Raw genomic sequence first — 17,693 nt, 5'->3', positions numbered from 1 at the left:
CCTACCATTCTGATTGTAATTTAAACATCAGTGACACACTGTGTTGCAAGAATGTATATATAGCAATTTGACTTTCAATAACTGATTTTGAAAGACTGTCATTTTACAGATTCATTGTTCATTTACACAGAAAAGCCCCAGGGCTGCCTTTTAGGTGCAGCCTGAGGAAAGAGCACAATGTGAAGTTAGACACCTGGGATGGAACCTCTGCTCCCCACGCAGGATCTGCAGCCTTGAGAAGCTGCTTTCTCTCTCCTCTTCTCCCCTCATCGGTGGGTTGAGAACACTATTGATGGAGTGTCCTATATAATGCTTTGCTTAGCACACACCTGCAGGAAATTGAACTTATTACATTTAAGTAAAAGAAATGTCTTGGAAGCACATTTGCTATTTTGCCTACCACCTGCTACCCATATGGAATCCCAAGCAGGGTTTCCATGTAGCAAAAATTGTGAAAGAGGTGTGTGTTTTGGTGTTTTTCAAAAGTATTTCCCCTACCTTAGGTTTGAGGAGCCTTTTTGATATTTGATCATGTTATTTTTTTTTTCTCTGTAGTAAATCTAATAGGAAGGCAGGATAGGATCCTTATTTATTCCCATTTTCCTGATGAGGAAAATCCATGGTAGAGCCAGAAGAGGAAGTAGTGCCCGGATTCACTCTAGGGGGCGATGTCTTTGGTTGTCTTTTGTGTCTAAGCTGATTTTTGACCTTGAAGAGAGGTGAAAGGTGAAGGTTCTGGCCCTGGAGTCAAGTTCCTGGGCCCCAATCCTGCCCTGTTGCTTGATAAGTGACCTACTGGGTGAGTTATGTGACTCATGCTGACAGTTCTATCTGTAGAATGGGGCAAATTCTCCCACCTCACAAGGAGGGTCGTTGTGCAGTTTAAGTGTTGTGTGTAAAGAACTTACAATACAGGTACACAGTGATATCTCATTAAAATTTTACCATTGAGTAGCCCAAGTGGGGGAGAGGTGAGGTGGTTGAAAGATGAGACAAGCCCTGATCATGCTGATGGCTGATGAAGCCGGATGATGGGGGATTTGCTCTACTATTCAGTTTTTTTATATCTGAAAATATCTTTTATAATAAAAACTAAAAGCACGTATAATTGAAAATCATTTTTACTGTTTGCACGTTTGGGTTTCTGAATTCTTTCCTTTGGATGCTTTCGGAGGCGTGGGATCCGCAGTGGGGCGTCTTACAATCATTGTTGATGTGGCCGACCTGCCATGGTAGAGAGTGGCTGCAATCCATGAGCACAGTTTCACCGGAGCTTTAACCACATGGGCCATCACAGTTACATGTTTTCATCCACTGTCATAAATAAGAGGATACCTCAGGATTATTTTAATGCCCCCTTTTTGATTAGTAGAAACCGAACATTTTCTTAATTGTGTTTAGTGGTTGTTATCACTTTAAAAAAATCTGTACACTATCCACTTGTGTGCTTGGTGCTTTCATCCATTAGGGCTTTATAGGACTACCTAGAAGAGTGGTAGAATTAAACTGATTTTAGCTGCCTAATTTTTAAAAAATATTTTTAGTTGTCGATGGACCTTTATTTTATTCATTTATTTATATGCGGTGCTGAGGATCGAACCCAGTGCCTCACACATGTGAGGCAAGTGCTCCACCACCGAGCTACAACCCCAGCCCATGGCTGCCTAATTTTTCAGTGAAAGGAGAAACTGTCCTCACTAGGTGACTTTTAATATTTGGTTTTAAAAATTCCTTCTTCAATATGTATTCACAGCAAACATGTTTTTGATACTTTAACAATCCAAAATGCAGGGATGCTTGCAATTGCCACGGCATCTTGATTGTGAGTGCTCTGGATTCCTGGGCTGTAAGTACCTGGCCAAGAGGGGTCCGCTGCTCTGAGGTGCAGCCTCCGCTGCTCTTCACTCAGTGCTCTCTCAGCCTAGTGTCCTGTTCATTGTGGACATCTGCTGCGGGACGCCAGGCTGCCGTGGTCCCTTGTCAGTGAGATTTGGCCTCAGTAAGTTTTCAGGTGTTTTTCCAGAAGGAAAAGGAAACAATTTTGCTCCTGATGTCTCTACCTATATAATGAGTATACTCACCGTTTCTCTTTGTTTCCCACTTTTATCGATACAAACTACAACTGCTAATTCTAATTTAGAGTGGGCCCACCAGTTACCTCTATAGATTTTGAATTATGATTAGCTGGTTTTAAGAAGGATCCCGAGTGATCTGATATTTTTCAGGAATTTGTCTTTTGAGTCTTATGGTATTTATACTTTTCTCTTGTATTAATTTTAAAAATTAGAATCCTTTTAAGGAAATTTGGATACTAAATCTTTACACCATATATTAGTTTACTTAGACTATAGATTTCTTCTTTTAAACCTGTGATTTGTAAGATAGCTTTTTACTGTGGGTTTCTTATATACTTGAGAGTGGAGTTTTATGCCATCTTCTAAGTAACCATGGGGACTGAATAGTGACAGTGCATGAAGTCTTTCATCCTTCATATTCACATTATTTATTACTTGGCAAATGGCACCAGGGCATAAAAGTGTTTTATTTGTCATATTTGCATGAGGACTTCCTTATGAAAAACTTTTATGGTATATAACATGTACATAAATTCTCACATAATCACCCTTTTGAGCTACTTCTTGTAGTATTGTTGTTTTTCATTTTTCATTTTGGGGGAAACATTCAAGATAAGAAAAGTTGGAAGATCATGTCAGTTACTTAAAGGTACCATGCAAAATTGAATGCAAGGTCTGCTTTAATTTTTGTTAGTAATCTTTAGAAAAGTTAAATTTTTTTTTTTTTTTTGGTAATGGGGATTGAACTTGGGGGCACTGAACCACTGAGCCATATCCCCAACCTTTTTTTGTATTTTATTTAGAGACAGGGTCTCACTGAGTTCCTTAGCTCCTTGCTTTTGCTGAGGCTGGCTTTGAACTCTCCATCCTCCTGCCTCAGCCTCCCAAGTTGCTGTGATTACAAACATGTGCCACCATGCCCAGCTAGAAAAGTTAAATTTTAAACCTTAGTTTGTGATTTGAGATTGAGATTATTTGTAACCTGGTTATTAGACTTAAAATAAGTAGGTAAAAGCTCCCCTTAAAAGATCTGACCAGGAAAAAAGTAGAGTTTTAAAGTATTGTGTATAAAAATTATGCAAATTGTGCCTATGGATGTCTGACTATGGATAGGTTGCACACATTTTATGAAACTCATAACATTTATGAAAACATTCTGGTTAAATAAAAAGCACAAAGGTCAGCTTTTGAGTTTTTGAAGTTGTGGTTTTTTTTTTTTTGTCTTGGGAAAGATGTGTTACTTGTTACACAGACAGTAGATTAAATCCCAGGGCAGAGTGAGCCAGGGTTATAGTCATAGATTCATGTACCTGTCTGCAATCCTAGCTTACAATGGAAGTTGGGAATGATGAGTTTACAACAGGAAGAGCTTGCTCACCTCGTGGTGCTCAAGCCAGCTCAGAGCGCCTTCCGCTGGAAGTGTGTTCTCTGCTGAAGCTCGGAACCTTTCCACACGCAGCTGCGCACTGCCTCACTACTGGTTTCACCCACATTCTGGGACCTTTTCTTGCCTGTCACTGTGACTCTTGCTCTTCCATGTCCCATGCTGAGCCTGAGGAAGCACCTGGCTGGCTTTTGCCCCTCTGGTGTGTACGGATGGACACGGGCCCAGCCTCGCTGCCCTCCTGGTCTCCACTTCTGGTGGCTGTGGACTTCTTAGACCCTCTTTCTTTTCAAGGACTGAGTTCCTGAAGGTCAGTGGACTCTGACCTCCCATGCTGGGATGCAGCTGCCTTCACTTCCTCCTCCTGTGCTCTGCAGCCCTGTATTTCATTCAAATAATTTCCTGGCTCCCCTGGCCTCCCTTTTTTGGGTCAAGTTTTCTTATTTTAAAATTTCATCATGGTTAAATCTGAGTTGAAAATGAATGATCTGAGAAAATCTGGAGAGTAAGTCCAGGTCTGCCTTTTATTTCTGTGCTCTTAAGAGACAGTAGGGCTTGGAGTTTAAGTTAGGGACCACTGAGCCAGACTGTTGTTTTGTAATACTGATTCTGCCGGCTACTTCTGTGTGAACTTGGGCAACTTACTTAAACTAACTGTTAAATGGAGTTGGTGAAGTGGAATGAAGAAGGGCGAGGGTCTGCGACCGTACCTGGCACGCACCGTCACCTAACGTGGCTGCTGTTGCTCTTCTCCTAGAGGCTGGCCTGTGCCTTTCCATTTCTGTCAGCTCTCATTGGAACTCTGGCCTCTGCTGTCTTGCCAAGGTGGGGCTTTCACTTGGTCAATGACTTGCTAATATACATATTTTAGGATCCCAAAACAAACATCCTGAAATATGCATGTTAGAATGTTATGATGAATATACCCAAATTTTTATCACAGAATACATCAACTCTCTGTATAATGTCAGGATTAAAACACACCTGTCAGATTACTCTAGGTTGCCAAGAAACAAAGTGAAACAAACATAAGCTACAAACATAAAAACCCTTGCCCTCTTGTACTATTCGTTTCTTGGCCACCCAAGAACACCAGCTCTTAGCCAACGAGGGCACTCGTTCAGGTCTCGACCACCAGGTTCCGTCTGGCATGAATTGCTTCCTGTGACAAGCAGTCCCTGCCTGAGCGGACTCCTGCATCCTGCTAAGTTTTGTATCAAGGTAACAGTTGATGGAGGACGTCAGTCCTGAACCATCACGACCTGCAGGATGGTGGCTGGTGTGCTCACATTCTTGGGTGCTGTGACTCCGTGTCAGCAGGTGCAGGCAGCAAGGCTCACGCAGCCAGCGCCCTCCCAGAGGCACAGCACCTTCACATTTAAGGAGCGTTCCTGGAAACGCTCCTTGAACGGGTGAGGAGTAACAAATCGCTTTCCAAGCCCCACCAGATCTGGAGGGTGACGCTCAGCAGCAGGGCCCGCTCTACCTCTGTGAGCTGGGAGTGGCCTGTGACCAGTTCTGGCAGGGTGGACAATCTGTGGCCGTGCCAAGTATGCTGAGGGAGATCTCTTGTCATTTTTCTACACCAATGCTTAGTAGGGAGAAGGCACGAAAAACTCTCATGAAGAGTTTTTCTACTCCTCCTAGAAATCCATTGTGAACCATTTGGTTTGTCCCTTTTGAGATTTGATATTAATTTGGAATTTCTCGGCTGTCCTGGTTTCTAGGATTTCCAGGTTCCAGGCCAGCTGTCTTTGGAATTGACACATTAGTTGGCTTTTAGCTATGTTGGGGTGACCTATAATACTAAGCAATCCTGGCCTTTGGTTTCAGGGAGCTCCGAAGATCAAGTGAGCTGCCCCTGAGTGGTGTCATGGTGTGACACCGTGAGTGGTGGCATTTGTGCTAGGAAGCTGGATCAAATGAGAGGCTCAGGCTGCAGGGTCGGGTCTGGCTCGTTGACTCCTTCCCCACCTGTGCAGTGTGGACCTACCTACACAGGCATCTTTTCTCCAAGAGCCCTGAAAGAGTAATGTGTGCCAGTTATTTTTATAGTTATTTCCAAAAATTAATATTTCAGGCCTGAGTGCACATAGTAATGCACCCAAATGTACCATGTAGGTTTAAAGTGTGAACATGTTGCCATATATGTGCTGGGTCTTTTCATACAGAAATAAAACCTTGCAATACACGGTGAGCGTGCTTCCTGCCCCATGTCTCCACGCTTCCCTCCTCTCTGAGGCTGTCTCTATTCTTCCCCTTGCTGTCTTCAACTCTGACTACATATCTACGTATTCACAAATGACAGTGTTGCTGTGTTTGTTTTTTAAAATTACGGAAGTGTACGGTACCGTCGTGTATCCTTTGCAGCCCATTTTCCCTCATTCCTTCTCAGACTTGCCTATACGGATGCACACAGAATTAGTTTCTTTTAGCTGCTGTACAGGATTTGACTGCATGAAATGTACCATAATTTATTTAGATCCTTTGTACATGTTATTTAATGACCATAAAACACTTTGATGTAAGTAACTTTGGTTCTGTTTTGGAGCGTGTATTCAAATTCAGCTTTTTCCGATTCCATCATGCTTTTTATAAATATTTGGAAAAATGAAGTCAGGAAGCATGAGTTTGCACGCTGCCTCCTAGGGTATCTCTGGGATCTCAGTGCAAAGGAAATGGCTGGTTGTGTCAGGCTGGCTGTGGTCAGGCAAGACCAGGGTGGCCCTGTCTTCCTGAGTGGGCCACACTGCAGGAGGGCCTCAGGGTCTGCAGAGAGAAGCCCTCCAGCTAGGTGGGACTCAAATGAAACACAAAGGCCTTCCTTTTGGAGTAACTGATTTAACAAATCAATGATGAATTTGAATTTTGAAAGGTACCAAGCATGGGAGGCATTTTGAAAGCGTAGGGCCTAGAGCCAGCCCTCCAGAAGCGTGAGTGTGGCAGGGAGAGAACACTGCTGTGACACAGCTGCGTGCAGACAGCTGGGTGCATGCTGTGCTGTACGCCTTGTCACTCGTGGAAGCAGGTGGTGGCGTGTTTCCCTCTCTACCTGGTGTCTCATCTAACAAACCTCCCGGAGTCCTCTCAAAGCACCTGGTGCAGACCCCGTGCGAGTCAGCGGCTGCATGCTGTTAGATGTTGGGGGCAGATCGTGAGCCACCTGCCCCTCCCCTCATTAATGGGCTTTTCCTCTGCAAGCTGCACAGGGCTGCAGTCGTGAATGTCCTCGTACGTGTGGCCCTGTATTCTCGGTTCCCCCATTTCTAAGAGATTCAGGGGTGGGATGACTGCAGGGGAGGGCTCATGCCTTTTGAGTTTTTAATGGATGCTGCTGTGCTGCTTTCTAAAGAGGCCGTTAGGTGTTGGCGAGGATGTGGGGAGAAAGGTACACTCATACATTGCTGGTGGGGCTGCAAATTAGTGCAGCCACTCTGGAAAGCAGTGTGGAGATTCCTTAGAAAACTTGGAATGGACCCTCCATTTGACCCAGCTATCCCACTCCTCAGCCTATACCCAAAGGACTTAAAATCAGCATACTACAGAGATACAGCCACATCAATGTTCATAGCTGCTCAATTCACAATAGCCAGACTGTGGAACCAACCTAGATGCCCTTCAATTGATGAGTGGATAAAGAAACTGTGGTATATATATACAGTGGAATATTACTCAGCCATAAAGAATGATAAAATTATGGCATTTGCAGGCAAATGGATGAAATTGGAGAATATCATGCTAAGTGAGATAAGCCAATCTCAAAAAGCCAAAGGACGAATGATATCGCTAATAAGTGGAGGATTACACATAATGGGGGGGAGGGAAGGGTTAGTGTTAGAGTTAGAGTTAGGGTTAGGGAGGGGGGCAAGTATGGAGGAAGGAAGTACTGTATAGAGGGTAAAGAGGGGAGGGAGGGGAGGGGGGAAGGGAAAAAATAACAGAATGAATCAAACAACATTACTCTATGTAAATTTATGATTACACAAATGGTATGCCTTTACGCCATGTACAAGCAGAGAAACAACATGTATCCCATTTGTTTACAATAAAAAAAAAAAAATAAAATAAAGAGGCCGTCGCTCATGTTTCCCCACCAATGAGAGTGTTCCTCTCACATGAGAGCAGCTTCTCCCCATATTTTTGCCCCAGAAGTACTGGGCTCTGAGGTTCTAGCCCTTTGCTGCCCTTCCCTGAACACTGGGAATGTGAGCACCTTGTGTGTCACGTTGGCTGTTGGCTTCTGCTGTCCCATGCTCCGCTCATCCTTTTTGTGGTTCAGGGTTAGCCTTTTTTTTTTTTTTTTTTCTTTTTCTTAGTTAGTTTGTTAGAGCTGTTTATATATAATAGGTGTCAACTTGTTTTCATCTGGGTTACCAATATTTGATCCAGATTTGGCGTTTGTCTCTTGGCTCAATCTCATAACTGGTTCGCTGCAAGATTATAGCAGCAAACTGAGTTTCATCAACTGAAAGAGCCACTGATTTGGTTTGATGAATTATCCCTTTGGGCGGGTCTGGATGGTCTCAGGGAAGTCCTCCTGGGGAGGAGTGTGGGCACTCCCTGCACCTGCTGAGCTTGGTGTCCCCTCAATTTCCAGGTGTCAGCACAGACATGTGCCAGATATGACAAAAACAGTTGGCTAACTGGACAGCTGAAGTCCACTTGGCAGTCTCTCTTCCTTATGGAAATGGGGTTCTGAAATCCTGTATTGTTCTTTTTTTTAGAAATCATGTCATCCTCAAAGCCACATCCACCTGTTGTGGGCAAAGTGACTCATCACAGCATTGAGTTATACTGGGATCTGGAAAAGAAGGCGAGACGGCATGGACCTCAGGAACAATGGCTTAGATTTTCAATTGAGGAAGAAGATCCCAAAATACATAGTTACGGTATCATTTATACGTAGGTGCACAGTTTGATTGCTTACCATTTTGCTTTCCTGATCATCAAAAATAATTTCCATTATCTCTGAAAAGCCATTGCTTGTTTTGAAATCAGAAGAATGAGTCAGCATAATTTACATTCATGCCCTTTTCTGAATTATAATTTTTGGAAAAAAGCATTAGCAGTGACTTTAAAATTAAGCCTCCCGTACCTTGAGGGCTTCTTTGACTTCTGAACTATTCTGAGGGTATGTTTTAGAAATCCAAAATGTAGAGAAAGGAAAGATACTCTGATTAAATTAAGCAATTTAACAATTAGGCCACATTGCTCAGACTCGTGGGATGGTACCCCACATGCTTCACGGTGGCCAACTTTCCTGGTCTTACATCACACCAGTGTCCCCTTGCCAACTCTCTCCAGCTCCCTTCACATGCACACGTAAGCACACACATGAAACCTGGTCACCCTAGGTGTTAATATCCCCAGTATTTAAGAAACATTTCTCTGTACCAGGGGGGAAAAAGGTAATCTGAAATGTCGTTACCACGGGAAAATAACTCCTGGCCTAACTAGATTTTATTGTAATCAGGCCATGTATTCTACTGTGATGGCGGTTTGCCTCTGAAAGCATGAATCACAGTATTTTAAGCATTTCTGTGGAGAAAGAAACAAGGTGTCACTTCTTTTCCTTTATCCCTCCTGCCACAGCCCTGTGGGCCTGGAGGGAGCTGTCGTAGGTGTTGCTTTGCTTCCTCTTGGCTCTTTCCTTCTGCTCCACGGCTAGGTAGGTGTTTGCCTTGTGATAGGAAAGGGAGGTGCGCAGGCCCCAGCCTCATGTGTGCATCAGCACCTTTACGCTCTGCCCAGAGACCAGGTTGCCTTGAGGCCAGGGGATGTCCTTGGATGCTGGCTGGCATTGCTGAGTGGTGGCCCTGCTGCAGACCCCAGCTGCAGGGACGTGGGGAAACTCCTGCGGTCCCTGGGAGACTTGGGTGCTCCAACCTTGACGCTAGGTGGCAGGAGTACACTACGTTAGCCTTGACCTCTTTTGTTCTGTTGTATCCTGTTCTCTAGATTGCATTAAACCAGCAAATGTCTTCCTTCAAAAAAGCAATTATCGAGATCATCTGACGTTGGGCCTGTAAATTTAGGAATTTCTTCCTGACTTGGGCAATCCTCCACAGCTTCTCAGAGATGGTCAGCTACCTGGTTTTATGAGCTGTCCCTTTGTAAGGTCCTCCTATGCCATCTCATTAGGCAGGGGCATTTTAGTCTGGTAGGATGCAAGCTCCATTGTGGACCCTGGCCGACTGAGGAGTGGGCTTTGCCCCTCTTTTCTACTTTCTATCCCTTCGTTCTGTCCTGTAGGTTAATTTTCTTGCTAATCCTCATTTTGTCAAATTATCTCCAGTGGGTGTCCTCTGCCTGGAGGACGAAGGTCAAACTCCTTAGACCAAGGTTTGCTGCTCCTCACCGTTTGCCCCCAAGCTACCTCTCCTGTTGCCTCATTTCTGAGCCCAGCCCTCTAATTGGACCTACTTTTGTCTTGACTGTGCCTTGACTTTTCCTGCATGTGTGTTCAGCTCTTCTCCCTATCTGTCCAGCAGCCCCTCATCCCATCCTTTCTCCTGTCAGGTCAGATTCTCCTTGGGTTGAGAAACTTCCTGTTGTCAGCCTGCCCTTCTGTTCCTGTGGTGACTGGCCCCATCTCACTCTCTGTCCCATTGGCATATAGTATTGAGTTCCTGCATTGTGCCAGACACTGTCCTGGATTCTGAGGACATGGCACTGGGGACAGGCAGAAATTCCCTGTGGTGAGAGAGACTAGTGATAAATAAGATACTTAAATAAAAATAGTATGTTAGATGGTAATGTCTTAAGGAGAAAAAGCACAGGGATAGCTGGCCTCTGGGGTCAAGGGGAGGGAATTTCACAAGAGGTAACTTCTGGGTGATTACCTGAAGCAAGCAAGGTGTACCTGGAACATTCCAGGCAGAACAAGTGACAAGCAGAAAGCCTTGAGGTGGGAGTGCGCAGGCACTGGTCCAGGTGCACAGGGTGGCTCCAACAAGGGTGAGGTCAATGAGGTAGTGAGAGGTGACCTCTGAGCCCGTGGGTCATGGTGAGGACTCTGAGGTGGGAAGCCAAAGGAGGTGGGCCAGTTGAGCAGGCCTGATCTGGCTCAAGCTCTGAGGACCCTGCTGTCCGTGTTGAGATGAGGCTGGGGGCAAGGGTGCCCGCTGCAGAAGGGCCAGCTAGGACGCTTGTGCAGTGACTGAGACGGCGACAGCGACCGCATGAGGAGAGGCTGAAGTCAAGATGTGTTTTAAAGAGTTGAAAAACTTGCCAGTACAGCTGGGGGGGCTGAGACAGGAGGATTGCCTGGGGGCAGCCTGGGCAACATAGGGAGATCCTGACTCAAAAAAGTAATAATTAAAAAAATCCTACTGGCGGACCAATCTCATCATAGTTGTTAGAGTTCTCTCACATGCAGCTGAGCCTCCAGTTGCTGTTGGTGGCCCGCAGGCTGCTGGCAGTCATTCAGGGCCCCTCCCCAAACCCTCCCCTGCAGTGTTGGGCTGGACGGTATGGAGCTGTCTGGGAGGCAGGCTCCACCCGCTTGCATACGTGCAGTTTCAAACATGGAACTTTGTCATTTAAGGATAAATGTCAGGGTCAGAATGATTATTTCTCCAAAGTGCAAAACTGTATGCAAGCCCCGGGCCAGGCGTGGATGAGGACCCGTGGACAGAAGGGCATGTGCTGGGAAGGGACGGAGGTGCCAGTGTGACCTGTCCTTTATTCTCAAAGCGTTAAAAAAACCAAGACCAGCTCTGTACTGGAAACAGATGGTCTTCAAAAGCTGCTCCCCCGCTCTTGTTACAACCCACGCAGAAGGCTGGTCGGATGACCTGGGGTCATCAGCGGTGTGTCGTGTCTCCTCCCGTCTAGCGGATATGCAACGAAGCACGTGGTTGAAGGCCTGGAACCGAGGACGCTGTACAGATTCCGACTGAAGGTCACCAGCCCCTCTGGAGAATGCGAGTACAGCCCTGTCACCTCCGTGTTCACAACCAGTGAGTACACGAGGCTCCACACATGCCTGTCCAGACACACGCAGACGGTACGCAGTGCAGAGGTGGAAGTGTCCTGCCTTTTCCCAGCTTTGCCAGGGCAGGGAGGAGTCCATTCTCAGCACTGTGGCAACCTTCTCTGCTGCCTGGCTGGCTGTAACACGACTCGAGGGAAGTCCACGTGTGCTCTCACAGAGCGGGAGACAGCCGATTCTGTGCCAGGACTGTTCTGCTGGTGGACGTTGGCTCAGGGTGCAGTTGCCTTGCTTAGGAAGTGGCCAGGAGCATGGGCTTGGCAGTGGTGTGTTTGCCTGTCCTTTGTGAAGGGGCCCTCTCCTTGTGTGTCCACTTTGGACACTTCAGCCTGTGTCTTGACTGGCCAGACACACCTGATTCTTGGGGTGCATGCACAGTGCTGCCCCAGCCACAGAGTGGTCTGAGGGAAGACTTGTGGTGTGGAGGGGGTAGCCAGGGAGGCTGGCCACAGTGCCTGTGACTACTTTGTCCTTGTTCCAGTTTTATGATATTTTCTGAGATTGATATTTTAAAACATTTTAGTTAGTGTCCAGTGTCATCTTTGGGTTAGAATATTGAACAGGTTAAAATGATGGAAAAGTCCTTCATGGCAAATTACAATACAGACTAGTCTTTTTTGGATTATGCAAAGGAAATCTTCCTTTTGTGAGCAAAGGTATTTTTCAATTATATTCACTGTGGCATTTGGCTTTTATGTACATTTTATGTGGCTTTTGATTGTGTCCTTTAGACATTTATTCGAGTGTGAATTAGGAGTAGGAAAAGAAATCCTGGTTTTCTTGGCTCAAACTTGTGTCTGTTAGGAAGTGGATCCATTTCCCTCCAGCCGGGGCCTGTCCACCTGGACCTACAGGGGAAGTGACCATGGCAGGTTCTGCAGCCAGCTACGGTGGGCTTCAGGTGGTCACTAATACCCTCTTGATAGCCCAGCAAACCTGGAGCAGGGACTTCTAGGTCTTCTGGCCAGAGTTCACCTGGAGTTGGTGTGCCGTGAGGAACTCTCTCAAGAAGGCAGAGAGCAGCCTAACTGCCATCTGCTGACAGGGTTGTTGTGCCTGCAGGCAGGGCGTGCCTTCTTCTTGCCCAGCTGTCTCTGGAGAGGCTGCAGAGATAGCTGGTCCAGACACTTGTGCTTACCTCCCACAGCTTCTGTGGGCAGTTAGGTAAGACCTCCTGTGGAACCAGGGCATGCTGGTGATGGACAGGTGTGCTGGGGCGACACACTGCCACACTGCTAGGTCCCGGCCTCCTGAGGTGCTACTGGGCGGTAGGAATCGGGCATACTCTGCCTCCTGGCTGAGGCAGGCTCTGCTGACTGGCTGGCTGGCTGCTGCTCCCTTATGCTATTGTTATAATAACCCGCGCGCACTCTCTTAAGGAGGCAGCTGTGCTAAACAAAGAATTAAAAATGCACACATTATACAAAGCAAGTGAAAATGCTTCTGTGGGTTGATAATTTGCATTCAGTTTGAGAGTGTTTTAATGAATCACAAAAGCATGTACTTTGTTTGAATAAAGGATGCTCAGCCTTTTTTTTTTTTTTTTTTTTCTTCCCAGGTAAAGTACATGAGACTCTTGCTTAAATGAGGCATGCAATTTTAATCAGCTGGGCCCTTAAAAAAGAAAGAAAAACAGCTGCTACTTGTTAATTGGCAAATATCTTCCCCAATGAGCTCATGATTTATTCACTGCTTTTAATAAAGACCTAAATTCCACCAAGAAAGGTGTTATTGCCATATTATCTTGTCTGTGGGCACATCTGCAACTAAATGACCCCCTTGCATAGCATGAGCTATGTCTTCCCAAAGACAGCTCTGCCCTCCCCTCCCAAGCGTCCAGGCCATATGCATTACATGTAGCTCAGACGAGTGTCCAAGGACATTCTTCCCTGAGCAGGATCAGTGTGACGTTTGTAATTGCAGCACTGGTGACCTTTGGAAGCACCCTGCAAAGACCCGCCTTCTTTGTATTCAGTTGCGCTCAACAGTGGCCTTCCCTGGGCCACAGTCTTCAAGGCCTTGGGGGTGAGAGGAGAGGAGCATTCTGCCCACTCTGGAATTTCCTTTCTGTTCTTCGCGACTCCTGCCCAGAGCGGGAGCAGGAGGAACTGGCCATGCGTTGACACAGGCCTTCTCATGTCTGTGTCTGCCACGTTCTTGTAATCTCGGAAACCCGTTTGCGTCTGGGGTCAGTTCACATGGTTCCAGGGGACGTGTGCGGTTCTGTTTTGCCTCCCGGGCAGCATCCTCAGGGCAGCAGGGTGAACGGACTGGTGCTGAGGAGGGCTCTCATTCCCTGCCTAACGGCCCTTGCTGCCTTCTGCTGAAACTCAGCCAGCAAGGAGTGACGAGTGATTATATTGTCCTTCCTTCTCCTCTGCCAGGGGCCCCTTATCTTTGAAAACATGAAGTGCCGAGTACCTCTTACAGAGGCTGCAATCATACATCGGTCTAAATCTCTCATAAAATCAAAATGCTCTGGTCTTATAGGTACAAGATGAACTTATTGGGATGTCGCATCTGCATGCTGCAGTTTCCTGGTTAGGAGAGTCTGGGATGCAGGTCCCACATCGGGAGAACCTTGCTGAGCGGTTAAGATGGGTGATATGGGTTGGAAGTGGCCAGTGGGTAGAGGTGGGACACTGCAGTGCTTTTAGACTTTCTCTGAGCTTCTCAAACATCCCTTCATTGAACACTTTGGTGGCAGGGGATCAGTGTGTATTTTGTTTGTTTGTTTGTTTGTTTTTTACTTTTATCTTTAATTGACATAACACATATATACATGTATGGGATATGGCATTGATATTTGGATACATGCATATAATATGTAATAACCAAATTGGGGTGATTAACATATCCATCACCTCAAATATCCATTCTTTGCGTTGCATACATTCAAAATCTCATCTTTATTTTGAAATGTGCAATTGTCGTTAGTTAATTGCTGCAGAACATGGGAACTTATTCCTCCTAGTTTACCATATTTTTTGTACCCAGTATCCAGCTTCTCTTCATATCCCACCCCCAGCCTCTGGAAGCCAATATTCTATTCTCTGCTTCTCAGATTCTGAATATGAATGTGAACCTGCAGTATTTATGTGTTTATTTCATTTATCATGACTCTTTCAGGCTCATCCATGTTTAAAAAGGCAGGATTTCAGCCTTTTAAGAGGCCGAATAGTATTCCATTGTGTAAATGTACCACATATTCTTTAGACATTCACCCACCGATGGACTCTCTGGTCGATTCCATACTCTGGTTGTTGTAAATAGCGCTGCTATGAACAAGGGGTATAGTTGTGTCTCCAACTCGCTGCTCTCATCCCCTTTGGGGGATCAGTGTTTTAAGATGTCTGTATTCAAAATTTAGTTAGAAGGGAAGTGTATAGCAAATTGGTCAGATACCTCAAAATTCTTCTTTTTTTGGTACTGGTACTGGGAATTGAATCCAGAGGCACTCTACCACTGGGCTACATCCCCAGTCCTTGTTTAGTTTTTTGAGACAGAATCTCATTGCTGAGGGTCTTGTATAATTGCTGAGGCTGGCCTCAAACTCGTGATCCTCCTGTTTCAGCCTCCTGAGTTGCTGCAATTACATGCATGAGCCACATCACCCAGCTTCACTTCTTAAATACTAAAGGAAAGTAGTATGACCTTAGGAAAGACCTGACTGTGAACTCTGATGTTAGGTGACCTTGGGCAATTTAGCCTTCCTTATCTTGATTTTATGGCTTGGAGAACTTAAAAAGCATTGTGGGTGTTGGGGGGTGGCATCACGTAAAGTCCTATGAACATCCTAACTTGTAGGATTGGATTTAGGACACCACACGTCTCTTTTTTAATCAGTATTTTAATATTGACCTCTAAAAACTAAAGACATTTAAAAAAAATCTAAAATTACAAAAATTTTCTGTTTTAAATCCTATTTAGTTACACATGATAGTGGAATGCATTTGGATTCATTGTACACAGATGAGGTACAAGTTTTCATTTCTCTGGTTGTACACAATGTATTCACACCATTCATGTAATCATACATGTACATAGGGTGATGATGTCTGTCTCATTCCACCATCTTTCCTTCCCCCTGCCTCTGCCCCTCCCTCACTTCCCTCTACATAGTCCAAAGTTCCTCCATTCTTCCCTAACCACCCCACCCCATCATGAATCAGCATCCACTTATCAGAGAAAACATTTGGCCTTTGGTTTTTTGGGATTGGCTTATCTCACTTAGCATGATATTATTCAACTCCATCTATTTACCTGCAAATGCCATAATTTTATTCTTTATGGCTGAGTAAGTAATATTTCATTGCATACATATACCACAGTTTCTTTGTCCATTCATGTACTGAAGGGCATTTAGGTTGGTTCTACAATCTATCTATTGTAAATTGACCTACTATTGATGTGGTTGTATCACTGTAGTATGCTAATTTTAAGTCCTTTGGATATAGGCCAAGGAGTGGGATAGCTGGGTCAAATGGTGGTCCCATTCCAAGTTTTCTGAGGAACTTCCACACTGCTTTCCAGAGTGGCTGCACCAATTTGCAATCCCACCAGCAGTGTGTGAGTGTAACTTTTCTCCCACATCCTTGCCAAAACCTATTGCTACTCGTATTCTTGATAATAGCTAATCTAATTGGAGTGAGATGAAATCTTAGGGTAGTTTTGATTTGCATTTCTCTAATTACTAGAGATGTTGAACATTTTTTCATATATTTGTTGATATATCTTCTGTGGAGTGTCTGCTCAGTTCCTTAGCCCATTTGTTGATTGGGTTATTTGTATTTTTGGTGTTGTTTTTAGTGTTCTTTATAATTCTGGAGATTAGTGTTCTATCTGAAGTGTGTGGTAAAGATTTTCTCCCACTCTGTAGGCTCTCTCTTCACATTGTTGATTGTTTCCTTTGCTGAGAAAAAGCTTTTTATTTTGAATCCATCCCATTTATTGATTCTTGTTTTTATTTCTTGTGCCTGGGAATCTTGTTAAGGAAGTCAGGTCCTAAGACGAAATGATGACAATTTGGGACTACTTTTTCTTCTATTTGGTGCAGGGTCTCTGGTCTAATTCCTAGGTCCTTGATCCATTTTGAGTTGAGTTTTGTGCAGGGTGAGAGATAGGGATTTAATTTCATTTTGCTGCATATGGATTTCCAGTTTTCCTAGCACCATTTGTTGAAGAGGCTATCTTTTCTCTATTTTATGTTTTTAGCTCCTTCGTTTGTATGAGATAACTGTACTTATGTGGGTTTGTCTCTGTGTCTTCTATTTTGTACCATTGGTCTACATGTCTATTTTGGTGCCAATACCATGCCATTTTTGTTACTATTGCTCTGTAATATAGTTTAAGGTCTGGTATTGTGATGCCTCCTGCTTCACCCTTGCTGCTAGAGATTGCCTTGGCTTTTCTGGGTCTCTGATTTTTCCCAGTGAATTTCATGATTGCTTTCTCTATTTTTGTGAGGTACATCATTGGAATTTTAATTGGAATTTCATTGAATCTGTGTAGTGTTTTTGGTAGAATGGTCATTTTGACAATATTAATTTTGCTTGTCCAAAAACATAGGAGATCTTTCCATCTTCTAAGGTTTTCTTCAATTTCTTTCTTTAGTGTTCTGTAGTTTTCTTTGTAGAGTTTTTTCACGTCTTTTGTTAGATTGATTACCAAGTATTTTATTTATTTATTTTTTGAGACTATTGTGAATGGGGTAGTTTTCCTAATTTCTCTTTCAGAGGATTCATCACTTATAAATTGAAATGCATTAGATTTATGAGTGTTGATTTTATATCCTGCTACTTTGCTGAATTCATTTATTAATTTTACAAGTTTTCTGGTGGAATTTTTTGAATCCTCTAATATGGAATCATATCTCTGGCAAATAGTGGTAGTTTGGTTCTTCTTTTTCTATTCATATCCCTTTGATTACTTTGGTCTGTCTAATTGCTCTGGCTAGTGTTTCAAGGACCATGTTGAATAGAAATGGTGAAAGAGGGCATCCCTCTCTTGTTCCAGTTTTAGAGGGATGCTATTTAGAATGATGTTGCCCTTGTACTTAGCATGGATAGCCTTTACAATGTTGAGGTATGTTCCTACTCTAATTTTTTTAGTGTTTTGAGCATGGAGGGGTGCTGTATTTATCAAATGCTTTTTCTGCAGCTATTGATATAATCATATGATTCTTAACTTTAAGTCTATTGATGTGATGAATCACATTTATTGATTTCCTCATGTTGAACCA

General features: G+C 44.3%; 1 protein-coding gene across 7 annotated transcripts in view; it reads left to right on the top strand.

Annotated features, from left to right (window-relative positions):
* The window catches only part of FANK1 (fibronectin type III and ankyrin repeat domains 1), a 92,381-nt gene that overhangs the window by 62,689 nt on the left and 11,999 nt on the right, over positions 1–17,693 (top strand). For all 7 annotated transcript variants that reach the window (XR_013763360.1, XM_079137295.1, XM_079137299.1 and 4 more), the window contains 2 exons: positions 8,184–8,361; positions 11,296–11,420. Coding sequence is in view for 6 of the 7 variants with exons in the window: in XM_079137295.1 (XP_078993421.1) it covers positions 8,189–8,361; positions 11,296–11,420 (298 nt within the window). In the remaining variant the exon portion in view is untranslated. The remainder of the gene's footprint in view (positions 1–8,183; positions 8,362–11,295; positions 11,421–17,693) is intronic.

Source organism: Sciurus vulgaris, assembly GCF_902686455.1.
Source record: "Sciurus vulgaris genome assembly, chromosome: 4".
Classification (NCBI taxonomy): Eukaryota; Metazoa; Chordata; class Mammalia; order Rodentia; family Sciuridae; genus Sciurus; species Sciurus vulgaris.
The sequence above is the reverse complement of the archived record's forward strand: the minus strand, read 5'-3'. Positions and strand labels throughout refer to the sequence as shown.